Source organism: Diadema antillarum, unplaced genomic scaffold (assembly GCF_040938485.1).
Source record: "Diadema antillarum isolate AM-2024a unplaced genomic scaffold, OU_Dant_1.0 seq00000847_RagTag, whole genome shotgun sequence".
In the NCBI taxonomy this organism is placed as follows: Eukaryota; Metazoa; Echinodermata; class Echinoidea; order Diadematoida; family Diadematidae; genus Diadema; species Diadema antillarum.
The window spans coordinates 528,640-548,805 of NW_027271721.1; the positions used below are offsets into that span (position 1 = coordinate 528,640).

The window sequence follows — 20,166 nt, forward strand, 5'->3', positions numbered from 1 at the left end:
AAATAGCAGTTTGTGGTATCCGACTGCAAATGAGTATCTTGCAAGTTCCTGTCACCATCTGTGAGAAAATGAAAGGCTGGCACCAGCCACGCTCTCAGAGCACATTCACTGAACTCATCTCTAACCTTTTGGAATCTTGCAGATCCAGTACCTGCGGGAGTCGCAGGACTGATCATTCCAGACCCGACTGGAGAAGAAGGCCTCGGTACAGTCCTCTCCACTGCCCCAGTCATTGGGTTCACCTCCGTTCCAGTTTGTGTGATCCACCGGTGTGCCGTCGCTCCACTCAAAACCTGTCCAAGTTATGGCATGGTTAAAAATATTGTTCAAATGGGTGTACTTCATCAAGAGGCCAACAGGTTCTAGTGCTCAGCTCATCATGGCCCTTTGCCCTCACGGCATTCTACTGGATGCAAACTATAAAAAACAAAAATTGAGATTCCAGGATTGTTGCAGTCACCCTTGGCGGCACCTTCCTCATTTTGGGAGCTTGCGCCCCACCCTAGCCCCCCCCCCCCCCCCGACTCAATCTAGGAGCGCCATCACCATTTGTACAAACTATAATGCCCTTTCCAATACACACGTAGATGATTCCTGCTGAGTTTGGTCAAAATCAAGCCACAATGTTCAAAACAAAGATGAAAGTACCAAAATTCTGAAAATTGGCCAATTTTTCATATTTGGGGCACCACCATGGGAGTGCCACACCATCGTTTGTGCAGTCAACAATTAACCTGTTGAGGACGGGCTGATTTTGCTACAGATGCATTTCCCATATATTCTATAGGCACCTGCCTGAATATACATGGGACTCGTCCTCAACGGGTTAATACCCTCCCTCTAATGATGATTCCAGCTAGTTTGGGGTAAAATTAAGCCTCTGGCTTCTAAAAGGAGATAACCATATAGAAACATTATAAGTTGCTAATTTGAGGAATTTGGGGTTCTCCCTACATAGGGACTCTTGGGGGCACTGACACCATTTGTACAAACTAACATCCACTCACTCAATTGATTCTCACACAGTTTGGTAAAAAAAACTATGAAAATATCAAAACTTTTACACACGACGCATGCTGGATGCCCCATGCTGGATGGCAAATGTTTGCAATAGTTCATTTGAGCCATTCCACCCAGGTAGTAGGTATTTAGGCCATCTTTCATCCTTACATCTGATTAACAAAAGTAATCTGAAAACAGTAAGACAAAGGCATTTTGACTACGATTTAACCTCTCATTCTGTAAACTCGGCCAATTCGAGATCTGCCGATACAAAAGAGCATGACCCACATTACCATTCATGCAATACAAAAAGTTGCGCAAAGTACAATGTAGCTTCACATGCTTTTATGATATGTCCACCTAAAGAATCTGAAGCACATGTATTTCAGTTCCGTGAAAACAGGATGACAACCGTCAAATAGGAAAAAACCTTTTGACGGCCATTTTGATGCTGCTTGAATCCTTCCTAACTAAATGTTCGACTTTTGAGTCGCTGATGTCTCATAAGTGATTACTGGCTAAATATCACTGCTTTTGCAGGAAGATGATGTATAATTAGAAGTAACATGGCTGAACCTGTGGACAACAGATATGTCTTCAAAATGTCTTTGTCAGAAAAGTCTTACCTCCTTCAGTGCTTCGATCATGAAGACCAATCCAATAACCGCTAGTTCTGAAATGTCACGCAAGAGAAATAACAAGCATTTATGATAAACTGTCGTGGTGAAATGTCTGTATGAGTTACATGTTTGTTTGTGTAGTAAGACGGGCGATAATTACAAGTTATGTCAAAGTTCAATGAATTGGTGAGCATTGGGAAATGAATGGCATGAATGCTTTTTGCACCAAAATTACTGGCTGACAACTCTTGAGTCCTTTGCACTGCTTATAAATGAGGAGTTCTGAGCGAGGAAGATTTGTGATCCATGCACCCAAATTATTCGAACAGTGGCGGATCGGGAGGGGGGGAGCACTTTTAACTTTGTGGGGCTTTTTTTTAAAGATAAAAGAAATAAAAAGAAAAACTTAAAGAGGGACGGTAATGCGGGTGTGTGCCCCCCTTTTGATTTTTTGATCTTGTTTTTTTGAAATAAAAGTATGCATAAAATGGCACAACGATCAACATAAATAGGACCTACTAAAATATTCCTACCATGGGAGGAGGGACACCTCCCTTGTCAGCCAATTGTAGTGGCACCAGAAAATTCCTCTTGATTGATTGATTTTATTGATTGATTAAAAGGTCTTTATTCAAATAAAATCTGAGTCGGCGACTAAAAGTCGAATTACACAGATATACAGAGATTATACAGCAAAACAGATGAAATAATAACATAATCATAATACATAAAAAAATACATTACATTCAAACATTCTGTATACACAACTAATACATTTTTAACGCTACAGATTGTTATATAAATACAAAAAGAAAAAAAATGAATGGACATTTTATAAACAGTAGCGGTACACTCCTAAGAAAAGGAAGAAACACTCAGGGCTACTCAACTCATTGTCGAAAGAAGAAGAAAAAAAAAATGTAAGCTCTTCTACAGATACAAAAGGGAGTACAGGAGTTTGCAGTGTGGTTGGAAAGACGCGTCAACAACCTACACTATACATTCCACAAATACTTGCAGTAACATTATTTTGTTGGTGAGGTGATCATCCCCCTCCCCCGTAATGTACACACATTCACTACCCACACATACCTAAAGCATTTCTCACTGGCATACTCTCTCTGTCTCTCTCTCTCTCTCTCTCACACACACACACACACACATGCACACATACAGTACTGTACATTGATGTGTAGATCGCATATCTGTACAACACTCACAAACGCGCATGAGCATAAACACAGTGCACATGCTCGATGTACAATACAACGTATGTACACACTCACATTCACGCGCATACATTTACATACATATACACTATACGTACACACAGGGAAAACACACACACACATATTGCAGCTACAAACACACGCACACATAAACACACACACACATACATTACTCACACACACACACAAGCACCGTCATGTCCACAAGACCACACCCAACACACGCCCATACAATGTACCTGTGCTAAGTGCACGTTTAAAGACAGGCCCACCTACATGTATTGTACATTGTGTAAATATCTAACAACTAACTTTGAGCGCAGTATGGAAAAAGTGGGGTTTCCTAGCATGCATAAAATACATAAAAATTTCCTAATCAAATGTATCATTTGTCTTCCCTACCCACCACGCTGCAAACTCCTATACATATAACTATATAAATAAATTTACCAACACATTAGACAGTAGTGGGAATAAAAAACTCTACTAAGAGTCATTGCAGTAATAATCATTCAGTATATCAATAAAATACGGTATTGCACTTTTCTTAAACCGATCAGTTTTACAATGCAGTTGAAAATATTTTGTAGTATTTCTTAAATTGATTTTAACATCTCTTTGATCCGGTAACCACAATGAATGATTGGGGTGCTTTTCTAACTGCAGAGCAAAATCTAAACACAATTTCCTTCTCCTTTCTTTTAAAGATAATAAATTGCACACTTGTAAGGCCATATCATATGTAACATAATTACAACCTAATATGATTTTCAATACACGTTTTTGAATCTTTTCTATTACCTCTGTGTGTTTTTTTGTAAGACTCGAATGAAAAAGTGGGGCACAATATTCTAGAATTGGTCTGATATATCCTGTATACACTGTAATAAGATCAACTATTGATAAATTAAAGTGTTTCAATTTGCGTAACATAAACAATCTCCTATTGCATCTTTTCACCATTTCAGAAACATGTGCATCCCATTTGAGATTCTGCTGAAAATACACCCCTAAAATCTTAACAGTGCTTGTTTCTTTCAAAAAAATTTCGTTAATACACAAACTTTGCTGAATTGATTGCTTCATAAAAGAAATTGTCATAAAAACACATTTCTGAGGATTAAGTTTCATGTTATTCAACAATGACCAACTTGCCAGTGCATTAATTTGTCTTTGTATCTGAGATGGTTGATTTCTATTCCTAGCCTCTACAATAGTCAAATCATCAACATATTTATAAAATAAAAAAGGGCAATCTTTACAAGCATCATTTATCATAATCAAAAACAAAACCGGTCCAAGTTTTGTTCCCTGCGGAACCCCTGCATTGCATTCTCTAATATCAGAGATACTGCCATTGTATTTAACAACCTGTTGTCTGCAATATAAAAAATCCACAACTAATGAAATAACAAATGGGCGCACATTCATAAATACCAACTTATGAATCAGAATGTTATGATCAATTCGGTCAAATGCTTTCGAAAAATCTGTTAAAACCATAGTTGATACATTGCTTTGCTTTTCAGCATTTTTATACAGGTTATGAAGCATTGCAATCAAATAATGACAAGTTGAAAGCCTCTTTATAAAGCCTTTTTTATCTTTTTTTTTTTTTGCTTGTCAGCTGATTAAGCCCAGAAGTGGCACCAGAAATATAGACTGCTTTGCATTCCCCCCCCCCCCCCCCCCCCGCCCCCTTTATGGAATTCCTGGATCCACCCCTGATATTCCACTCACTTTTCAAAAAAGAGAAAAGTGAAATACAAGTACACAAGAAAATTGTTCCTGAGACATCAAACCCAATTAGTAAGATTAAGGCAGGACAAGGTTGGTTGGAGAATGGTATCGGTCTAGCACATTATCACCCCATGAGAGAGGCAAGGCAAGTACCTAGAGTCATTTATAGGTAGCGTCTAGTAAAACTCACTGGGTGGAGCCCGAGTTAGAATAGATGTAATTCTCCTCCTCAGAACTGTGAAAGCTGGCCAAGTCTCCTCCCATGTTCACACACCGGTCTCTGGCCATCTGCCAGCTGGCCTTGGCAGCGCTATTAACTGTGTAGGCCTGTGGGATTAAAAGAATTCATTTTAAGATTAATTCTATCAAAACTATCAAAATCAAATACTAGGTTGAATGAAATAATGAACTTAAACATTATCTCTACAGATCATAAAATATCAACCCACATATATGATTTAGCACAGCACTACACCACAATGTAAAGGAAATATATATAACAATTTATGGGGCAAATAATAAAGCTAAGGTAATAAAAACTGTATTCTAGTGCTTTCTGTATGTTTGCATGTGTTTATTCATGTCTATTGTTCAATCCCTCTGCGACTGGTCTACAGCATAAAAAACAATAAACAACACAAAACAAAAACATCACACAATGCAAAATTTGAACCTGAGGTGCTGCGGCTTTGTCAATGTGGTATGAACCCAGCCCACACAAAGCAAAAACTTGAATGAGTTGCGCTGTGGCTCTGTCAACTTTGTTTAGCACCAAGACTTTTAAGTGTCCTGCGTGTGCAACATCACTGTGTAGGCCTACTAAATGATACAAGGAAGTTGTCAGGGGAGAGAGGGGGGGGGGGGGTGTGGGAGGAGGAAGACCCCTCCCACAAACCTCAATTACATATAAGAATCAGACTGAATGAAAGCATAGAAAACTAAATCAAAAGCATTTGAAAAACATCAGTCTGATTGCAACTGATTGACAAATTGCCCTAATCGACATAAATAAGCACTGAATTGATCATTGATCAATTCAGTGCTTATTTACGCCGATGTAGGGCAATTTGTCAATCAGCTGCGATGAAAATATCTCAACGGAAGAATTTCATGAAAGATCAGTTTGATTATTCATAAAAATGATACCAAAGTGTGATGCAAGTCCAGGATATATCTTACCCTGAAGCAATTATTGCCATAGCCAGTCCATCCCCCAGCACATCCTGTGTTGGATGGCTGGGTGGGAGACTGAGTGGTGACAGGAGCAGGAGGGGGCGCTGTGTAACCTGTGCGCACACGCTTGCACATGTATTTCAGGTTGGAGGAGCAGTCCATGTTGCTCCACAGACCAGCCAGGAGTCCAGATGAAGAGGTTGCACAGCGTCCCTTGGTGTCATCTTGGCCAGTCAAATGGGGCACACAAAATTAGAATTACAACATGATTATGCCATCTGTTAAATATATGTCACAAAGGACCCAAATCTATGCTTACATTCTTTCCAATATGCAACAATGACCTTTTTTTCAACATCTTTCTTCATCTTACGAGCAAAAGAATTCTAAAACAAATGTATCAAGTGATTTTAATGTCTGCAATACTTTTCTGAATATTTTTTTTTTAGGATACACCATTTATGTAAAATCAGACCAACATTGCCCAACATATATCCTCACTTGCAGATTTGCAGTCTTTATGAATCTACATGGAATACACTGTCAAAATTCTATTTAGTCCTTATCAAAATTAAAAAGTAATCATGCATGTAAAGAATTTTTCTTCTTTCTTCTTTTGTAATTTGCATTTCTTCAACACATACTATGACCAAGATGTTTTTCTAAAGGCAACACATCAAAATATTTGCAAGATGCATAACATAGCCACAAGTTTTAATTCTCTCATCTATCTCTTTAAGTTTTGACCTAAAACTACTTGTGACCCGTCTCTTGACACCTCTCTTCCCTCCTCTGAAATGCAAGTTTCTCGGATGAGAATCAAGTTTGACAGAATAATTACATTTATAGCACCCACATGAGGACAGACTATGAGTGGGCGGGGGTTAAAAGAAACAGCCGTTATCACAACTACAGCAAGAAAATTCAAACATTAACACTGATTTCTGGGAGTTCTGTGTTTACTTGTTCAACATTCCCAGCATACTATTTAGTTCACATTTACTGTAGGCCTACTGGCAATGGCACAGATACAGTATGGCACAGTGCAGTGCACATGGAGTTTACAGCTGTATGGTACGGCTGTTTATACATGTTTAATATTTGTCAAACGCCAGAGGAAAAGTGGATCCAGGCGTCACAAGTAATCTTGCAATTATTCTGATGTGTGCATTCTCATTATAAAAACACCTTTTGAAGTTTCGCATGAACTTAAAAAACACACACACACACACACACACACACACACACACACACACACACACACTCTGATTCTGATCCATGATTTTTGTTGCAAAGTTTCTGGTGGAGTTTTGTACAGTTGTCAAGCAATTTTCACTGTAACTTCACAACATTTCTAATTTTACAATTTCTCTATCCTGATGAGAACGGCCTCATATCTCACCTGGGTACAAATAATCCCAGTTGGTGTAGGAAACCCTTGAACCATCGCTCCAAACATACTGGCCCTGGTTATCCCTGTCATTCAGCCCTATCCACACTTTTGATCCATCCTCAGACCCAAGTAAGCTGGCAAGCACTGTTTGCTCATACCTACAGAGATATCACAAATTAGTGTTCAAGGAAATAAAGTGGAACAATTATATCTATGTCCACCATAAGCAACACTGAGAGACATTATGGTTTATGGCAAATTTACTCTCACTTGCCTCCCTATTCATACTAAAAGACAAAAACTGAATTATTTACAAAATATTCCACTGGTATCTATAAAAAAAACTCTAAGTTAGTGTTCCAGAAGTCTGCTCATCCTTCTAAAAGCCAGACAGTAAATCATCACAGATCTAGGATGGTCACATAATCTTTATCAATGGTTGCTGCAAACACTTATATCTTGGGATTCCTTCAATATAATCTGTATTATGAACACCAACTGAAAAAGAAATGACTAGCCTGGGTAGCGACACTCCCACTGACCTGAAGCCAGTTCATGGCAGTGACACAATGATGTCTGAACAAATGTCAATTGCCTCACCTCTCTTTCCTTCTCTCTTGGTCTTATTACCTCCGCCAAGGGAGGAGGTTATGTTTTCTTTGGCGTTGGTTTGTTGGCTTGTTTGTTTGTCCATGTGCAAAATAACTCAAAAAGCTGTTAACAGATTTGGTTGAAACTTACAGGAAAGGTTGAGAATGATACAAGTAACAGATGATTAAATTTTGGTAGTGATGTGGCAATTTTTATGGATTTTATAAAGGATTTTTGATATTTTGGCAGGTAGGGTCAATGAAATTGGGAGTTCAAGCTGCATGTATTTGAGGTTTTCATGCATGCACTAAAGTGCATGCTCTAGTTTCTGCTAAGGCAATTAAACGTAACAAAAGGCTTCTATATTGGGAAATCGGGCAACTTTCAGCACGCATATGTATGGGTGGAAATCACTGTTCTCTATGGAGGAACAAAATCTGAGGTGGAAATGAACTGCTTGGTGGTTTTTAGTGTTTCTCTAGTTTGTAATGCATTAGCCTCCGGCCAGTATAAAGGTGAGTTGAATTGCAAACCAAGGCAAAATTTGCTTGTAAAATGCTGTCAATAGAATCACATCAAAGCCTGAAAAGGAGACATCTTTCTGGAATTTGAATGTTACTCCCTCTACAATTTACAAACCTCACCTATCCAAGACAGACACCAGATCGCCACCACTGCTTCTGCAGTCAGCGAGGGCGCCCTGCCAATTACTCGCTGAACTGGAGACAGAGTAGCAGTAGTAGCTGTAGGCAGTTTCACTCTATAAGGCAGAAAGAAGTAGTTGTACGTTGTTGCTGGGGTTTTGTGTGTGTGTGTGTATGTGTGTGTGAGTGTGTGTGTGTGTGTGTGAAGATATGCCACAGGCAAACAATCACAGAGACTCCAACTCTCCTGCTTTCGACGGGAGATCTCCCGCCGAAATCCCATTTTTGCAGAATCTCCCGTTCTCCCGCTTGAGATTTAATTTCTCCCACTTGAAATGATTTCTTACTTAATTTCATTGTATGTTGAAAAATAAGCCTTAGATAGCACGAGAGAACATCTAGAACCCTAGACCACAAGGAACTTTGTGCTCGTGATGTGCACTTCAGGCACATCAAGTTGGAGTCTCCCGTTTGCTAGGGGTATCAGGCGGGAGAATCTCCAGATTAGAAGGTGCTTGGGGTTGGAGTCTCTGCAATCATGAAATGCAAAATGCACAACACAGAGTAATTGAATGTGTTATTATGGCAAGGATTACTGGTGAACATACATTTGTACATAAAATCTGTAGAAAGTATAATACACGAGACAGGGTACACAAGTGGGGAATCTTTAACTATACTGGTGACAGATATGATTTTTTCATGTCATTGAAAAAATTCAAAGTGTACCAAAGAAAGAGCTAGAGTACAATCCGAGAGACATCAATCACATAACCAAGAACAGCACTTTCAATTAATTGCCCTGAAATACAAGGTTTCATGATATTTACATTGACTTTCATTAGCTGGTTACTTTCTCCTAAACTGTCAAATTCTCCTAGGACCTACGATTAACTGTTGCCTTTCTTTCACTATTTTGATAATCTTTTATGAGGTAAGAATCTATTTCATTCACCTGGTAGTAATGTATCTATCATTGTGGTGAAGATTCCTCAGGTAACGCACACAAAATGAATCACCACTGCTGGAGGACTGTACTCATCACTCTTACACTGCATAACTTTCACTCAGAGCTGTCTATTGAATGATGGCTAGAGGAGGATGCACACTATAGTTCTATCAGATTGGATGAGATATGGCTGACATCAGGTGGTATCCACTGGTAGTCACTTACCCCACTGCAACCTGTTGGAGTGATGGGAAATTGAGTGGCTGGTAGGTTCTCTCTGGGCCTCTTACACACTGCAGCTCGGTTTCTACTGCAAAGCACGTCATTCCAGTAGCTCTGTAATGAACAGAAAGAAATATCATCTATGAGATCGATGTGTAGTGTTTTGGGCACCATGACACAGATGGACACATGCATTCAAGAACTTGAAAAAGTTTTAAATATCATAAGGATTTGAGTATCTGTTAAAGCTGTAGCTACAGTACATGCACTTGATAAGCTATTTCAGTGGCAATAATTTGTTTTTTTCTGTAACATAGTGGATTCAATCAATGACTTTTTGAAGCAATGTACATGTACTTCAAAAGGTTGCATAACACCCAACATATTAAGCTGTCATTATATCTCAAAAGAATGATTTGTGAAACTTCAATATCACACCATTGTCTTCTGCTGAATTTGATTCTTGCCTTTGTCACAAAATCATTATAAAAAAGTGGACAGATAGAGCCATTCTGGAGATGACAGCTATCTACATCTAAAATACGGTATTGATCATCTTTTGACATACGTACATTGGAGTACATCTCCACACAGTCCTCTGCCCTGCCACGGTAGTTGTTTGGCTCGTTACGATTCCACTCAGAGAAGTCGACTGGTGTGGCATCATCCCACTGGAAGGACATGGGGTCGTTAAGGTCATTCAACCCAATCCACACTTTGCCTGTGGCTCCATCTAAATCAATGAGATCATAAGAGAGATAAGATCTTTTGTTACACCAGATACCACACTACTTTTTCCCCCCAACATCACCTAAGCCATAAAAATTGATATTGCTAATTCTACGATATTGCTAGTACAATTGCTATGATTGTATTTAATGTACATCATAACACATTTAATTATATGGCCTACTGCAATTATTGATATAACCATTACTTCTATTCTATCACAGCTGCTACTACAAGTACTACAACTGTTGCCACTACTACTACTACTACTGCTACTACTACTTCTGCTATTACAATCATTACTACTGCTACGACAGTGTACGTTATAACAAACATGATTATAACAAAATTCCAGTTACAACGAAGTAAAAATTCGGGCAGCAACTTTATCCACTCTGTGCTTTCTTGTTTATTTGTTCAGTTATAACGAAATTTCGATATAACGAAAGAAAACTGCAAGTCCCGAGTGCTTTGTTATAATGGGAGTCCACTGTACTACTACCACTACTACTGCTATTACTACTACTACTACAGTGTGCTTGATTGTGATGATGATTGTTATTATTACTTAAATCAAAATCACCATCACCATCAACACCATCATCATCATCATCATCATTACCATCATCAATGTCATAATCATCATCATTATTGTTATTATCACTTTATATTTGGCATTGCCAGAAGAATCGATTCTCAAACTTCTGAGAGAGATTTATCTTACTCTCATTGGCAAGAGCTCTGATGAAGCTGTTCTCGTTGCTGTCATGGATAGAAGCCAGTTTGCCCCCTGAAACACCATTGATGTTAGCGCAGTTAGTCTGGGCAGAAGAATAGCTCATGGTGTCACTTAAAATGTAGTAGCAGTTGTCGCCATAGCGTGACCAATGATCGGCACAGCGGTAGCTTGATGGGAGGGTGGGATCGACGGGATCCACGACTTCCATCTCTGGTGGAGGAATATGATGTTTAAAGATAAAAGCGATTAGGTTCAACTAGAGAGTGAAAGAGAATGGGATGGAGAAAAAAAGGCAGACATAAACAGAAAGATTTTGTGGGAGTGTGAAAAGTAAAGTTTATCAGTTGCAGTATAAAAAAAAGAACAACAATGTTAACAAAAAAAAAGATACAAGGAACATTGGAACAAGGTATTCCCCTGTCCAATGTAGGGTTGGAGTGAGATAAACCTTCCAGAATAAAGTCACTACATCTTAAATCCAAATAATGTGGTTGGCATTCTGAGAAGGCAATGCACACTTTCAAGAAGAAAATAATTCTGAGAGAAATCAACAGGTCCCCATACAAGCTAATGATGGAATCTCAACTACATTGTATCTTTTAATACATTAATATCATGGTGATAACATCCTGCCACACTAAATGAGAAATGCATAAAAAAGCAGAAATACCAATAAAATCTGCAATGAGTGTAAGAATACCCCCACAATAGTAATTCAATAATGAATGGTTGGATAACAATTAATTCCTGCCAAAAACAGATAAAAGGGGAGAATGTAGTGATGCTGCAATGAGGTTTATTTTTCCAATCCGCATGAGATATTAAGATTACCATTTCAAAAGTGAAACAAGGAAAAGTAGAAATTACGCGGTGCGTAACATATGTCCCCGCCGGAGGTAGCATTTTGTAACAAAATGTGCAATATAGGTAAAAAATCAAGGTCAAAGGTCAAAGAAGTCAAAGGTCAAAATTCTGTGTAGAAGTTTTGAAGCCCTCACCTAGTGCCATCACATAAAGCAAATGGAATCGAAATTGGGTTAGAAATGGCGAAGGAGTAGCATTTTGTAGCCAATGTACAATATAGGTCAAAAATCAAGGTCAAAGGTCAAAGAAGACAAAGGTCAAAATTCTGTGCAGAAGTTTTGAAGCCCTCACCTAGTGCTATCACATAAAGCAAACGGAATCGAAATCGGGTTAGAAATGGCGAAGGAGTAGCATTCTGTAGCAAAATGCACAATATAGGTCGAAAATCAAGGTCAAAGGTCAAAGAGGTCAAAGGTCAAAATTCTGTGTAGAAGTTTTGAAGCCCTCAACTAGTGCCATCATATAAAGCAAACGGAATCGAAATCGGGTTAAAAATGGCGAAGGAGTAGCATTTCGTAGCAAAATGTACAATATGGGTCAAAAATCAAGGTCAAAGGTCAAAGAAGTCAAAGGTCAAAATTCTGTGTAGAAGTTTTGAAGCCCTCACATAGTGCCATCACATAAAGCAAACGGAATCGAAATCGGGTTAGAAATGGCGAAGGAGTAGCATTTTGTAGCAAAATGTACAATATAGGTCAAAAAATCAAGGTCAAAGGTCAAAGAAGTCAAAGGTCAAAATTCTGTGTAGAAGTTTTGAAGCCCTCACCTAGTGCCATCACATAAAGCAAACGGAATCGAAATCGGGTTAGAAATGGCGAAGGAGTAGCATTTTGTAGCAAAATGTACAATATAGGTCAAAGGTCAAGGTCAAAGGTCACGACTGAAATTCTGTGTAGAAGTTTCAAAGCTCCCATGTAGTGCTATCATATAAAGCAAACAGAATCAAAATTGGCTCATAAATGACAGAGAAGTAGCAAATTGAAGATTTTGATCACACACGGACGCACACACGGACACACGGACGGACGGACGGACGGACGGACGGACGGACACACGGACGGACGGACGGACACACGGACACACACACGTACGGAGCCCGTTTCATAGTCCCCTGCTCGAACTCGTTCGGCGGGGACAATAATCATCTACCAGAAATGCATGTGGAATAACCCAAACACAACAGATTTATTTGCCAGTATCTATGCTTTTAGAAATTATGAAGAACCAATATATGTTCATGCTTCAAAAATAGTTTTTGTCGTTAGTAACACAATTGTGCTACAGTTAGTAACACAATATAAAGATTATTCCTGGAGAGCGATAGGCATACTAACGTCGCTCATAATAGTCAACATTTGCATCAGACATGGGACTGGAGGAGGTTGTGTCAAAGAAGGTGCACTTCTTGCTGGCTCGGTCATAGTTGAAGGCACGGCAAGTGAAACTGTCCATCTTGACACAACGCTGCGCACATTCATTGGCAAAGACGTCCGACAGCGTTAGGCTCCCAGTTCCCACCTCCAGCCGGTTATTTTCGACGGTGAAATGCGTCACCAGGTATCCTACACAGTTGACAATCAGCAGAAATGCAAACCATGACAAAGTGTTTATAGGTGGCAACAAATAACTGCCTGCTATCTCTTGTTTATAGGTTGCACAGTAATGCATGCTACATTTCTGTGATTTCTACATCATCTCTTTATTCTGTAATGTTCCATTACAAAAACAAACATCTCAGAAATGTTTTGAATCACAAGTTGCTCGAGTAGAACAAAATTTTTTCCATACAACTCTTCAAATAAGAATGGAAATTGTGTTGACGACGTATTACATAATCACGGCAATTTCGATCTTAAAGGTGCATGGTCCCGGTGTTTTAGTCAAATGCGTACGCGGGCGCAAGGCGCAAGTTTCCTATAGAGACCTACGCTATCGACTCCTCTTTAGCGCTTACGCTTTGGCCCACTTCCCCGAGTCCGAAGAAGTCCGATCCACCGTAGTCAGTGGTCCGATCACAGTTCGGCTCATGATTCGGCTGAGGGGGATGACCGCTTTAGCAAACTTCTTTTGTGATGTCATAATAACAAGCACATATGCACGCACCCTGGCATTACTACAGACTGCGCGATGCGCAGAGAAGACAACGAAGGCAACGTTACTTAGCAACATCTACGCACTTTACTCTTGATGAAAGCTCAACTTCGGTAATCTTCGTATCAATGCTAACGGTGATCGGCAGTATCATCAGCAGCGCCCTCTACACTACCGGGACTATGCCCCTTTAACCTTGAATAATCATCAGCTTTTCTTATTAACAATGCATGTTTTCGGTGTGCAAATGGTAATAATAAAGGTGCAATATTAATTTGATAAACATGACCAGGTGTCAAAATTATTTTGCAAATATCTTCCATTTGTCTCAACTGAGTGGATAAGAGAGATGTACTAACCATTCTTTTTGCAGATGTAGCCCCTTTGTCTGTAGCAGTTGATATCATTCCAGTTATCAGTACCTGTGTAGATTTCCATACAGTCTTCACCATTGACATCATTAGGTTCACCTGTTGGCAAAATGTGTTTGTAAACACAAAAGTGCCGAAATGTGTCTCACCCACAAATGTACCACAACACATTTGTAAAAATCTAACTTTTTTTTATAAAGTGGAATCAAGGCAAAGTGTTAGTACAACAAGAGCTTTGTAAAACAAAAATTATTTGCAAAGAAAATGGCCCAAAAAAGAACATGGAACAGTATAGTTATCATTTCAATAATAGTGAAAATGTCATATGGTTGACAAAAAGTGGTGTACATACAATTTGACTGTAAGAAGGAACATGATCGGGAAAATTTTTTTAAAAATACTCTGTTAGGTATAAACACAGTCAAACTTAACATTGGCCCCTGAAAGTTTGTTGACCCCTGTCTGTGGCCTTTGACCTTGTGGTGATCTTCAACTCCGCAAGAGACATCTACCACCAAAGTTTGGTCGCAAACAGTCCTACCGAGCAAAAGTCATAAGCCATAATCGAAACGCGCTGTAAAAACTTAACATTTGCTCCCAAAAGTTCATTGATCCCTGTTTGTGACCTTTGTCCTTGAGTTGACCTTCAACTCCCCAAGGGACACCTACCATTTAAATGTGGTCACAAACGGACATACCAATCAAAAGTTATGAGCCATAATTGAAATGCGCCGTAATAAGTTATCAATGTCCCTTAATAGTTTGTTGACCCAATACTGTGATCTTTGACCTTGTGGTGACCTTCAACTCCTCAAGAGACACCTACCATCCAAGTTTGGTCACAAATGGACATACCAATCAAAAGTTATAAGCCATAATCGAAACGCGCCGTAAAAACTTAACATTGGCCCCATAAAGTTTGTTGACCCCTGCCTATAACCGTTGACCTTAAGGTGACCTTCCTGTTTGGTAACATGAGTAACTTTGCATAAACACTCTTCACTCCAAGTTTGATTGACATTGAAGCACACTGAAGCACGGACGGACAACGGACGGACAGACGCCGCAGGCGATCCCTTAGTCTCCCCTCACCTCCGGTGGGCTCGACAAAAATGAACAATTGCATATAAATATAGGAAGAAACTCAATGGCCTGAATTTATGAAGGTGGTACAATCTTTGTCCATGGTTTAAACCATGGACAAAGACCGTAGTTTTGTATGGGGTCCCAAGTGTCGCATGGCCTATTTCATTACGAAATCTGTCATTTCGTCAACGAAATTTTAACATTTCATAACAGATTCACAGACTTCATGTCATTTTCTTGCCAATATACCCCCTATTTCAAACTCCGATCTTACATCAAATATCCTATCATACATCTTGTTGGCCTTGGTGACTTGCTATGTCATAAGTGTAACTGAAGTATGTACGTTACTGGTACTTACCAGCATTCCAGTTGACGTAGGCAAAGCCCTCTCCATCACTCCACCTCCATCCGCCCTCTCTGTTGAAATCGTTTCCACCAATAAACAGGGCATCCTCCTGGCTCAAGACCAGTCGTGCTGGAATGCAGGACGAGACAGAGAGTTATGCATTTACTTTGTTGTATAAGAATGCTCTGGGGGATTTGAGGATCACTCATGCAAGTAGAAGATTAACACCACTGTGTTGAATTGTTAAAATATGGTAATGAATAAAAGATGGAATATAGTGTAGAATCAGTTAATATACAGTTCTCTTTTGTACACTTATTTTTCTCATTGAGAATTAGTGAAAATGAAATAAATACTGCTAATCTGTGGTTCTTGCTACATGTATAGTAAATGAATGCATCAAAAAGCAGCAGATGAAGGATACACACAAGACGGAAAAGAAGTTTAAAGGTATAGCTTACCATTGGTAGCAGTGATATAAGTCGTCACATTTGACGCACATGTGTAGGTTAGCTGTATCACCAAAAAAAAAAAAAAAAAAATCCTACCACAAACAAGAAAGCTTAAAATATCAGGAGATATCAATATTTTTCTCAATAAACCATAACAGTAGACAGTTCATTCTAATCATTCACATTTACTATTACTTACACTCACTATCCCTAACTCACACTTTGGAACTATTTTGAAGCAGTAAAGCTGTTCTTTCTGTGTCATCTGCAAATGGTATAAAATACCTTGAAGAAAAAGAAGAGAAGAAGAAGAAGAAGAAGAAGAAGGAGGAAGAGGAGGAGAAGAAAAAGAATTAGAAGAGAAGAAGCAGAAGGAGGAAGAGGAAGAAGGAGGAGGAGGAAGAAGAAGGAGGAGGAGGGGGAAGAGACGGAGGAGGAAGAGGAGGAGGAGGAGGAGGAGACAACGAAGAGAGGGATGAGGAGGGAGAGCAGAAAAGAAGAAAATAGAGAAGAAGATGAATTAAGTAGGTGAAAACAATTACGGAAAAGTAGAATTGAGGGAAATCAAGAGGGAGAGAACAGAAGAAAGAAATGAAGAAGAAAGAGGAGGAGTCTATTCACCGTTCATGTAGAGCTGTTCATCCTTGGAGACGATGCTAGCCAGATCCCCTCCTTGTAACTGACATGCCTCCCTAGCAGCGTACCAATCCTTGTAGTCCCAGTCCCGGAACAGGTAGCAGTTCCCGCTGATTGGCTCATACTCCCAACCAATGCCGCAGTGGTCATTAAATTGGGCTGCATGATTTATGGGAGAATGTATTCAACTCTGTCATTACCAATGACAACTACTGTATTGCAGCATGTCTCAAGGAGAGTCTTTACACTTACAAGTACTTTACTTTGTTTTGATATGCAAATGTCATGTTGTATACTTTCGTTGGAAATGAAATAAAATGAAATGAATGAAATGAAACAAGGAAAAGGAGAAATTACGCGGTGCGTAATATATGTCCCCGCCGGAAGTAGCATTTTGTAGCAAAATGTACAATATAGGTAAAAAGATCAAGGTCAAAGGTCAAAGAAGTCAAAGGTCAAAATTCTGTGTAGAAGTTTTGAAGCCCTCACCTAGTGCCATCACATAAAGCAAACGGAATCGAAATCGGGTTAGAAATGGCGTAGGAGTAGCATTTTGTAGCCAATGTAAAATATAAGTCAAAAATCAAGGTCAAAGGTCAAAGAAGTCAAAAGTCAAAATTCTGTGTACAAGTTTTGAAGCCCTCACCTAGTGCCATCACATAAAGCAAACGGAATCGAAATCGGGTTAGAAATGGCAAAGGAGTAGCATTTTGTAGCCAATGTACAATATAGGTCAAAAATCAAGGTCAAAGGTCAAAGAAGTCAAAGGTCAAAATTCTGTGTAGAAGTTTTGAAGCCCTCACCTAGTGCCATCACATAAAGTAAACGGAATCGAAATCGGGTTAGAAATGGCGAAGGAGTAGCATTTTGTAGCAAAATGTACAATATAGGTTAAAAATCAAGGTCAAAGGTCAAAGAAGTCAAAGGTCAAAATTCTGTGTAGAAGTTTTGAAGCCCTCACCTAGTGCCATCATATAAAGCAAACGGAATCGAAATCGGGTTAGAAATGGCGAAGGAGTAGCATTTTGTAGCAAAATGTACAATATAGGTCAAAGGTCAAGGTCAAAGGTCACGACTGAAATTCTGTGTAGAAGTTTCAAAGCTCCCATGTAGTGCTATCATATAAAGCAAACAGAATCAAAATTGGCTCATAAATGACAGAGAAGTAGCAAATTGAAGATTTTGATCACACACGGACGCACACACGGACGTACGACCTTACAGTGATATACTTGTGTGTCTACCCCTTTGTTCTCCCTTTTGTTAAAATAGACACACAAGCAAAAATTTTAGCCACACAAGCCTGACGGAATAAAGGCCATCTATTGTGCACTATTGTTCTCCTAGCCACACAAGCATACTCTCGTTAGCACGGACACACGGACGGACGGACACACGGACACACACACGTACGGAGCCCGTTTCATAGTCCCCTGCTCGAACTCGTTCGGCGGGGACAAAAAGCTCATATGTAATCATGTTTCTGAAATATGTTTCTAAAACAATTAGAGTTACTGAGCTTTCAGACACATCACCCTCTAACATTACACACAGCAGTTGCATCACAAAGATCATGTCAATCAAGCACACAAAGCCCGTCAATCAAATAAAAAAGCATGTCATTCAAACACACAACTCTTGATATGCTCACATGCAAGAGAACATATACATGTATATATACATCTATATACACATACTACAGTGGAATGATGAATACACGGTGATAATAGGCTTCAAAATATCCTTGTTTAAAAGGTCATATTGTTTATATTACAAATTGACACCGAAGTATTGAGAAAAGCTTACAGTAACTTACGTGTGGGCAGAGGTATTACAGTATCTCCTGAAAGCAAGAAAAAAAGGGCATTGAAAAAAAAGAGGGTCATATGAACAATGTGCGTAGAAATGTGTGACAGTCACAAACAGACAAACACACATGGACACAAACTAAATAAAACTCTATATCACTACATAACTGCAACTGAAATCTCAATCTATTGATCTGCAGATACATTCACATCAACACAAATGTAGCGCCTATCCATTACAAGCACTGATGCTTTATCAGTTACTTCTAAACCACGTCCAACCAAGGCTGCGAAAATGTGGTGATAGCACAACTTTCTATTAGCAATATAACATGTCCTATTGGATTTTTCATTATCTTTTTAAACACTGTGTTCTCAGAACATGATGTTCAATCTATACTTACAATCAGACCATGCTTTTATTGACAATACATTGTACTCTCAGAGACTCCTACACTCATTTACTTACTGATACAGTAGACTTCTACACTCATTTTAACCCGTTGAGGACGGGCTGATTTTGCTACAACACGCGCATTTCCAAAAGACACTTGCTCGAGTATACTCTGGAATCGTCCTCAACAGGTTAATATATGATGATACACTACACTTAACGCTTCTGAATGGTAAACAAATATTTTGCCATACCCTCACACCCTTTAGAATTAATGGCAGCACCACAGGAATGATACAGTGTTACACTACGAGCAGTTAACTCTGATACACCATACTCACTTGGAATAAGGTCCTTCTTGCAGACTGACGCCAACAGACTGGTGTCACAGAACTTGTCGTTCCACGAGCCAGCTGAAGTCCCTGTGCGCATATGGATGCAGTCTTCCCTATTCTGCCAATCATCTGGCTGGTTTGGAGCCCAATTACTGAAAGTATTGGTGTTGTACTATGGATATGTGAAGAAAAATATGATTAAATCCCAAATGTGATAAACTTCATACCAAACCGAGAGGGAGAGTTTGATCACACAAACGCATCAAGTACAAAAGTCATCTCTCTTAAATGGATACTAATTTGTGACGATGAGGAAAAATTCGGTCTCCTAGCACTCATATCTTCTCAATGTGAAACATTAAAGTGGGAATTTGTTGGTCCTATAGATTTGTCTGCTCGGGAGATCGTTCTCGAAAACTAATGAAGGTTTCCCCACTAATCTTGCATCTCATAATCATTACAACCATCGTGACAACTACTGTCACCGACAAGTGTCATTAGTCAATTCTCATGAAATGGAGCTCTGCAATTGTAAAGTAACTTAACCCTTACAGGGCCCAGACACTACGTTCAACTTGCCAAGTTTTCTTCATCACCATTCAGTAATCAATCAAAACTTGACCTAGTTGTAAGATTAACAATTATAGTGATGCGCATCAGTCCAACGTACAGGAAGGCCACACATGATGACACAACATGGATCTTGGGGCTAGGTCATCTGTATTCTTTAACTATTTGTTTTGAGAAAT

The 20,166-nt window shown here is 39.2% G+C and overlaps 1 protein-coding gene across 1 annotated transcript in view; it reads right to left on the bottom strand.

The window, feature by feature from the left end:
• Positions 1–20,166, bottom strand: part of LOC139740344 (macrophage mannose receptor 1-like) — a 99,655-nt gene that overhangs the window by 40,524 nt on the left and 38,965 nt on the right. The window contains exons 17-31 of the mRNA XM_071650938.1: positions 19,424–19,589; positions 18,697–18,723; positions 16,866–17,039; positions 15,805–15,921; positions 14,346–14,456; positions 13,230–13,457; positions 11,017–11,241; positions 10,136–10,296; positions 9,567–9,677; positions 8,393–8,508; positions 7,167–7,315; positions 5,771–5,988; positions 4,782–4,918; positions 1,629–1,675; positions 126–293 (exon numbers count right to left, since the gene is read on the bottom strand). Coding sequence (XP_071507039.1) covers positions 126–293; positions 1,629–1,675; positions 4,782–4,918; positions 5,771–5,988; positions 7,167–7,315; positions 8,393–8,508; positions 9,567–9,677; positions 10,136–10,296; positions 11,017–11,241; positions 13,230–13,457; positions 14,346–14,456; positions 15,805–15,921; positions 16,866–17,039; positions 18,697–18,723; positions 19,424–19,589 — 2,155 coding nt within the window. The remainder of the gene's footprint in view (positions 1–125; positions 294–1,628; positions 1,676–4,781; positions 4,919–5,770; positions 5,989–7,166; positions 7,316–8,392; positions 8,509–9,566; positions 9,678–10,135; positions 10,297–11,016; positions 11,242–13,229; positions 13,458–14,345; positions 14,457–15,804; positions 15,922–16,865; positions 17,040–18,696; positions 18,724–19,423; positions 19,590–20,166) is intronic.